At 45.7% G+C, this 8,217-nt stretch overlaps 1 protein-coding gene across 1 annotated transcript; it reads right to left on the reverse strand.

Moving 5' to 3' along the window:
* Nucleotides 1-532: 532 nt before the first annotated feature.
* Nucleotides 533-1,081, reverse strand: LOC123396563 (probable 1-deoxy-D-xylulose-5-phosphate synthase 2, chloroplastic). Its single transcript, XM_045091465.1, has one exon. It carries the CDS (start codon nucleotides 1,079-1,081, stop codon nucleotides 533-535), a length of 549 nt encoding a protein of 182 aa, XP_044947400.1.
* Nucleotides 1,082-8,217: the final 7,136 nt, after the last annotated feature.

The following is an 8,217-nucleotide window of genomic DNA, read 5'->3' on the forward strand; positions in this document are numbered from 1 at the left end:
GTGGAGTCTGGACCTAATACATATAGGTCCGTGTGTTTCTCTTTCCTTATAATTCATCACAAGCGTTTTTATGTGAACTCATCATCTCCCCTAATAATAAACCACGGATCGCTTCTGCCGTACGTCGCGGCTGTTTTGCAAAAAAGTCCTTTTGTTTTCGGCTATTCAACCTGCGGTCCCTCTTTAAGTGGTATCTGAGAAAACGCTTCAGTTTTGCAAATTAACCCTTGCGTTTTGCGAGAATCCCACCCGCACTCCTTTGTTCGATGCTACAATGGATTCCTCGCCACCCACCACATCCCCTTCCTCCCGGTCGGCGCCGCCACGCCTCCTCTTTCTCTTGGCCGTTCCTCCTCTTCTCCACCCTGTCCACCATCCTTCCCCCGTCGTGCGCTCCACATCTCCCCCATGCTTCTGCCCAAACCCCGCCACCTACCGCCTCGAGCAGCGGCCAGCCCTCCCACTCCAGAACACTCCACTGTGGCCTCGCGGATCTGACCAGCCACGGAACAAAACGCGACGATGTCAGGCACTAGGGCGTGACAGACGAGCCACCGCCGAATCGAGGCATGGACCTGCTCCTACCCCGCCTCAGATCCGGCTGCCCGTGACCCGGCACCGCCACCGTCCATATGGTGGGCATGTAGTGGACAGAGGAAGGAGGGAGTGTGCTCCCCGACGTCCCACCTGCAAGATCCATGGTGGAGGATGTCGACCAACACCACCACAAGCTTCCAATCCGCCGCGCGACGGCCATCCCGAGCGCCACGGAGATGCTGGTGGAGCTGTGCCCGGCGCCGAACACGTCGTGCGCGCTCTCGTCGCGCTTGGGGAACCCGACGAGGCCGGAGGTCTTCCGGATGGTGTGCATCCGCGACCGGCGCCCCGTGAGGATCTTGTGTGGGTAGGACTGGTGGCCGACGTCCCAGATGATCTTGTCCTCCGGCGTGTCGAACACGTGGTGCAGCGCCACCGATAGCTCCACCACCCCCAGGCTCGAGCTCAGGTGGCCGCCGGTCTTGGACACCGTGTGCACGATCTCCGCCCGGAGCTCCGCGGCCAGCTGCTCCAGGTCCTGCATGTCAACCCAGATTCGTTTAGCTAACTGCTAGAATATCTATGCCTTCGAGCATGATTCTCAGCCGTTGCATTCTCCCGTTGCAACGCACGGGCTCTTTTGCTATAAGCTGTAATCAAAGGGATGTATAGCTGACGTTGGCAACAAATCAAGGACCAAGATTTTTTTTTATCTAGCACTTCTTAATTTGTACGCAGGAGCCAAAGGGATTTGTGCAGCCTAATTACTATTAATGATGTCATGCTGACATAAAAAGGCACTAAGGATCAACTTTTTTTTCCTTATTAAGTATAACTTCTCATCCTCATTAAGTACGTGCACGGGGTTCTATTTTTGGTACATAATTTAGTGACTAGAAGCATGTACAGAAAGGAGAGTGATAAGAAAAATTATGTCTGTAAAACGAAAATAATAGATAGATATATTTGAAATATAAATAACATTATAAGAGCGTATGCATAGGCGTTATTTTCTTTTGCGGAATAACATGGGCGTGGAATATGAAATAATTATAAACGACGCTCCATGAAATGTTAGTAAAAGAACAAGAAAATAAGGTGCATAAATCTAAATATTGGAAGACACACACCTTTTTCTAAATAAATCAACATGGATCTATCTATATATTAGATTTTTTTATTATAAGGAGGCAAATAGTCCTCCACATGATTTCACATAGTATGTTCCACTAATCATGTAGTTTGTTAATGGTCAAGGTTTGTGTTAAAAAATGCTCGAGATTTATATCATGCACGTTAAAAGCCATCGATTTAGAATGAGATCCCTAATAATACATTTAAATGTTTTGCGAGCGATAAAATCAAGTCACCACAATATACTATGTTCGGTGAAAAAATATATATTCTGGTTGCCATTTTAAAGATATGTTCCAGCCTCCCGTAAATATGTATTTAGAAGCACAAACAAATTATTTTGGTTGATTCAAATTATTAATGTACCAAGTAGAGTGCTAAACAACTTACCCCGCAATGTAAAGTTTTTTAAATAATAAGAATAAACTTTGTACTTTATTACTATATATATCGGCAGCTCAAAGTGGTATGGAAGTATCAAGTTAAAAATAAGTATCCCGCATGCATACCATTGAGAATAAAAATGAACATGTCATAACCTATGTAGAAATAAGCTAACTGCTTGCGTGACAAGATCATCTTTACTCGCAATTAGAACTTCAGCCATTTATGTTTGCATAAATGATGCACACACACGAATAAGATTCGGCCCAACCATAAATAGGAAAATAATACTTCTCCACAAGGCTGCCCAATAATTTTACATGAGGTGTGTATAGATTCCAGTAAAGCAAACCGGTAATAAGGAGAGGCGGAACAAAAAATATTGCCAACTAAATGAAAAAAAAACAATCCCCTATCTTGTGAAATATTGCATGCATGTCAGCCACGAGGTTAGAGAGCCACGTGCGAAGATAGTCCAAAAGATCATGAACTTTGAGAAGCCAACAGTATGTTGACTTAAGATAAAATTGATGTGCGCTTAGTTGATCATGGTGGATTGCATTTTTTAACATATAGTAGACAAATATTTTATGAAGCGAACGAAGAACATGACACACACTTATAGGTAAGGTTCGAGTATTGAACTTTGGCAAAAAAAGGTTCGAGTATCGAATAGAAAAAGGTTAGAGCATTAGAATTTGTCAACAATAGTGCACTAAATACAAATATTTATATTATTTTCTTCTATAATTTGTTATATATCATTGCAAATTTTATAGAAAAATTAAATCGAATAACATTTGGTTGCTAGGGAAAATACTGGTAGAGAAAGCAATATTGTGAGTACTATAAAAATACAACAAGTGGATGTGCATGGGACAAAAGATACCAGTTTCGATTGCATCAACTAGTAATTATATTTATTTAGGGTAGACAACATAGAGACTTAGAGTAAGACCAAAAAACATCGAAGGATGTGGATTATGTACAAAATAGTACTAATAGAAAAACATAATTGCAGTGTGGAGATTGACAAGGCATGGAATTCAATAGACAATAAGGTTCAAATATAAGCCATGCATATTAAATATTACCAAAATACCATAAAAACAATTGTGACGAAATATCAGGGACAAGAACAAGGAAATACAAAGGGCTATAGAATAGTATCACAATATTTGGTCTTTCATTCTCACATGTCAAAATCTTTGACAAGAATTTAGTATAAATAGGAACACATATGTATCAAAATTAATTTAATGCAAACATATCAAAATAAAAAATATCTAAAAATATAATATAGGCCCGAGAAAATATACTATGAATAGAACATGCAAAATGAAAATCTAGCCACGCAAATGCACGCGTAACCCCGCTAGTTGTATTGATGTGATCTTGATGTAGCTTGTGGTGAGTGTAAGCCAAATCCATATACTCACCTCTTCTGTACATATACTTGTAATGATATCCATTTTTGCGAAATGACGAGATGCGCTTATATCCCTGTCAAGGCCCTCATGTCAAAATAAGGATAGGACCGCATCTTGGGCGTTACATAAAACCAACAATTTTTTGCTGCCATTTATTTGCTTTTATTTTATTTTACATTTTACAATTATCTACACACCTCTTTTGCTATCAAATAACGAGACCAGAGGGATTGACAAACCTCTTGCCCGCGTTGGGTGCAAGCTGTTTATTCTTTTGTCTGCAGCCGTTGAAGACGGTTGTGGTTGATATTCCTATTGGTTCGATAAACCTTGGTTTCATAACTGAGGGAAATACTTACCCGCATTATGGTAAGAATAACCCGTTCCTCTTCATGGAAAACCTAACGCGTATCACAAGTATCACATACCATACAGTAGGTAGACAAATTACTATTGGGAAACTGATAGAAAAGCGCATAATTATGATGTTATTCATGGCGATGATCATGTATATCGACATCACATCCATAAACAAGTAGAGTGAAATGATTCTGCATCTGCTACTATTACTCCACTTCGAGAACGCTTCTATGCTTGCCTCTCTAGGTATTAAGTTCATACAAACATAGTGAAAGGATCGATATGGTTGGCTAGAGGGGGGGGGGGTGAATAGACAACGACCACTTTTTAATTAATCTTAACAAGTTAAGGTAAACACTATACGGGTTCACAAATAATATGACAAAGAGGTGACCCCTATAGAAGCTATCAACAAGACCTATTAAGACAAGTAAGATATTGTCACAAGGAAAAGCAAATACAAAGTAAAGGTTAGAGATAACCACAAGTGGAACCGATGGAGACGAGGATGTGTTACCGAAGTTCCTTCCCTTTGACAGGAAGTACGTCTCCGTTGGAGCGGTGTGGAGGCACAATGCTCCCCAAAAAGCCACTAAGGCCACCGTATTCTCCTCACGCCCTCGCACGATGCAAGGTACCGTGATTCCACTATAGGTGCCCTTGAAGGCGGCGACCGAACCTTTACAAACAAGGTTGGGGCAACTCCACACAAAGCTTGGAGGCTCCCAACAAGACCACGAAGCTTCACCACAATGGAATATGGCTTCGAGGTGACCTCAACCGTCTAGGATGCTCAAACACCCAAGAGTAACAAGATCCGCAAGGGATAGGTGGGGGAATCAACTTTTCTCTTGGTGGAAGTGTGGATCTAGGCCTTCTCAACCAATCCCTAAAGAATCAACAAGTTTGATTGGCTAGGGAGAGAGATCGGGCACTTTTAAGCTTGTGGAGCAACAATGGAGCTTAGAGAGGTAAGAGATAGGGTTCCTCAGCTAGAAGAACCCTTTATATAGTGGGGGGAAAATTCAGACCGTTTTCCCACTCTCTGCCCGAGATCCAGCGGTACTACCGCTGGGAAGGAGCGGTACTACCGCTGGATGCAGCGGTACTACCGCTGGGGCTTCCAGCGGTACTACCGCTGGAACCAGCGGTACTACCGCTGGCCCTTGGTAGTGCATAAGCACTACTACCGCCGAGAAAGTCTTCGCAAAAGGGTCCGTCCACGAACTACTGCTAGGTAGGTGGAACAGGGCACCTGGAGCGGTACTACCGCCAGCCAGGGCGGTACTACCGCCAGCGTGGCGGTACTACCGCTGACCAGGGGCGGTACTACCGCCAGCCAGCGGTACTACCGCTGGCTGCAGCGGTACTACCGCTGGGACCAGCGGTACTACCGCTGGGGACCATTTTGCCGAGACGCAAAGAACAAAACGGCGAGGGCCGCTCCAAGGATAAAGGAAAGAGAGAAAATAGAGGTGTGCGTGTGCAAAGATAGATTCCACCCAAACCTTTCCACTACGGATCCCCTCTTAATAGTACGGCTTTCCTATGACTCAAATGAAGAGAATCTAGGATAGCGCCATGCTTCCGTTCCCGAAGAGAGGAGTCGTGTCGTCTTGTGCCGTTGACGAATGTTGCCTGAAACCTTGACACACACGATTAGTCCTGTACGGTACTGTCATCAATCACCAAAATTACTTAGGCATAAATTATGCCTCAACAATCTCCCCCTTTTTGGTGGATTGATGACAATACCGGATTTGCATGGATAATAATATGAGAGTAAAAAGATAGAGATATATGACATATGACTCACAGCATATGATGGAAATAAATCTAATCTCACATAGGAAATATCATGTCTCACACAAGATAGCAAACGAAGCAAACCAAGTTCAAAGCAAATAAGGCAAAGCAATGCAAGATCGAATGAAATCAAATCCCTAGACTCTCTCCCCCTTTGGCACAAGACACCAAAAAAGGGGGCACACCTAATGTCACAGGTAGCTACTCCTCGTCCTCGGGATCGCCAGACTCGTTGGTCCCCTCCTGGTCAGTCTCCTCCTCATCTTGCGCCTCATCACCCGACCACTGGTACCCCTGAGCCTGCATCCATGTGGCCTCAGGCGTGATGTCGTCCTCTGAGCCACTGGAGATGTCCACATCCAAGGTCCTGAGAACACGCTTATGTCTCTGGCGGCTCTGCTTCTGAGCCACGTGTGTCTGATACTGACCCTTGGCCTGCATACAGAAGAGAGTCTTCATCTTGTCCTGCAACTTGATAGCCCAAGATGGCATGGCAGACGAGCGGGACTGAGAGGCAGGTCCTCTACCAGCAGCTGTCTCTGTATCAGTGTCCATGTGCTGAGAAGATGAAGATGGGTTGGCCCACTTGTCCTTGACGCGCAGCTTGATTGGGTCATGCACAATGTAGTCAGACTGTGCGTAGAGCACCTCATCCGGAAACGCCTGTTGCCACTTATGGCAGATGTATGCAAACAGGTAAGGCCCGTAGATAGGGACCTTACGGTTGATGATGCAATTCCATAGTTCTGTGAACATCACATCTGCAATATCTAGTTGAGCAGACTCCATAGACATAGCCTCCTCACACAGTAACAACATCTCAGCCAAGGAGCCATGGACCTCATCGAAGTTACCACTCCGAGGGAAGAGGGTGTTCCGAAAGATGCGGTGCATGATGTCCAGGTGCTTGGGAAGCACCCCCTTCCTCAGATACAGTGTCTGCAGTCTGTCCTTTGCGAGGCCCTTATCAGTGGGGGCTGGAGCGTGAGGACGCAGCCCAAGAGGGGTGTCAGCACCCTGAAAATCAACGTGCAGGAACTGCATGAACTCTGTCCAGGAACCAGTCATCTTCTGTGGCCCAGTCATCCATATCATGGAGCGCTGTTCATCAGGGGAGAAGTGAACTGTGACATAGAACTGAGCAACTGCCGTGGGGTCAAAATCCGTCTTGAAGGAGATGATGTTTTTGAGGCCCATCTTGTCAATCAAAGCAAGGGCATCACCAAAGTACTCTGTGTGCAGCTGAAGGTGTGCCAGATCAATCCACTGGACAGAGACATAGTTCTTCTTGAAGTTTGCAATGACATCTCGATATATCCTGCAATGGTCCTTAACCCAGACATTTTCAACACCATCGATCTTCTCCCTCTCCTGCAGATAGTGGTTCTTGATGCGAAATTGCAGAAAATCCTTGGGAGACATTGTGCGGATATTCACCCTCTTGTCCTTGTGAGCGACCTTCTTAAAGGACTTCTTCTTAGGGGGAAGACCGGACGTGGCAGACCCCTCGGGCGCCTCTGTGTTGCGAAACTGTTTGGATGCCGTGTCCTGTGGGGGGTTCGAACGGCGAGCAGAGCCACCTGTGACACAGACCACAAAGCGAAAAAGAGGCGACAAGAAAAGTCAAGGCAATGGATCTTGAAAGAGCAGAAAATGAAAACATGCATTGCTAAGCAAAAGAGAAAATACACCGTGAATGCTTCTGGCGGTAGTACCGCCACCCCCGGCGGTAGTACCGCTGGGGCCTGGCGGTAGTACCGCCAGTCGTGGCGGTAGTACTGCTGGGGGTCATAGCGGTAGTACCGCTACCCCTGGCGGTAGTACCGCTGGGGCCTAGCGGTAGTACCGCTACCCCTGGCGGTAGTACCGCTGGGAGTTTGACTTTCAGATTACACATGTAAAACTCGTTTTCGAGGGCATGGACTGAATATGAACATTAAGGCGTACACCCCAGCCCTAATGACAAGAGGAACACATAGTAATACGAGGTGCAAACATGCCTAGGCAAGAGAGAGCACGTTTCAGATCTAATGCAAAAGTTCAAATATTCGATCTAAGACGGTGAAATCCTAAACCATGGCAGCAATCATAACAACAACCATTGGACCTATACTCCCCTCAAAAATCCCTTCATGCCATCCAATAACTAACCATAGGATCAACAAGATGAATCCAATCCCCAATGCTCCTAACCCTAGAACACGAAGAACAACAAAATAGAAGAAGGGAGGAGCTTTTGTTACCAGGATTCATGGCTTTGGAGGAGGAAGAAGAAGTGAAGCAGCCTTTCCACACCAACGGGGAGAAAGAGCTCCACGAAGTGAGATCCAATCGGGGGGTTTTCGGGGTAGGGGAGGGAGGAGCCGCCAGGAAGAAGAAACAGATTGAAAATCGGACTCCCCCTCCCTTTATATAGCCCAAGAGGTACGGACAGCGGTAGTACCGCTGGGGTCCTGGCGGTAGTACCGCTCCCCCTGGCGGTAGTACCGCTCCCCCTCGAAACCCTAGAAATATTCCAGCCGGCCGAGTTAGATTTTGAGCTCTGGTGGTAGTACCGCTACCACTG

This window comes from Hordeum vulgare, chromosome 5H, assembly GCF_904849725.1.
Source record: "Hordeum vulgare subsp. vulgare chromosome 5H, MorexV3_pseudomolecules_assembly, whole genome shotgun sequence".
In the NCBI taxonomy this organism is placed as follows: domain Eukaryota; kingdom Viridiplantae; phylum Streptophyta; class Magnoliopsida; order Poales; family Poaceae; genus Hordeum; species Hordeum vulgare.

Coding starts and splice junctions, on each gene's coding strand:
- LOC123396563 (XM_045091465.1), bottom strand. CDS start 1,081: ATGCAGGACCTGGAGCAGCTGGCCGCGGAGCTCCGGGCGGAGATCGTG.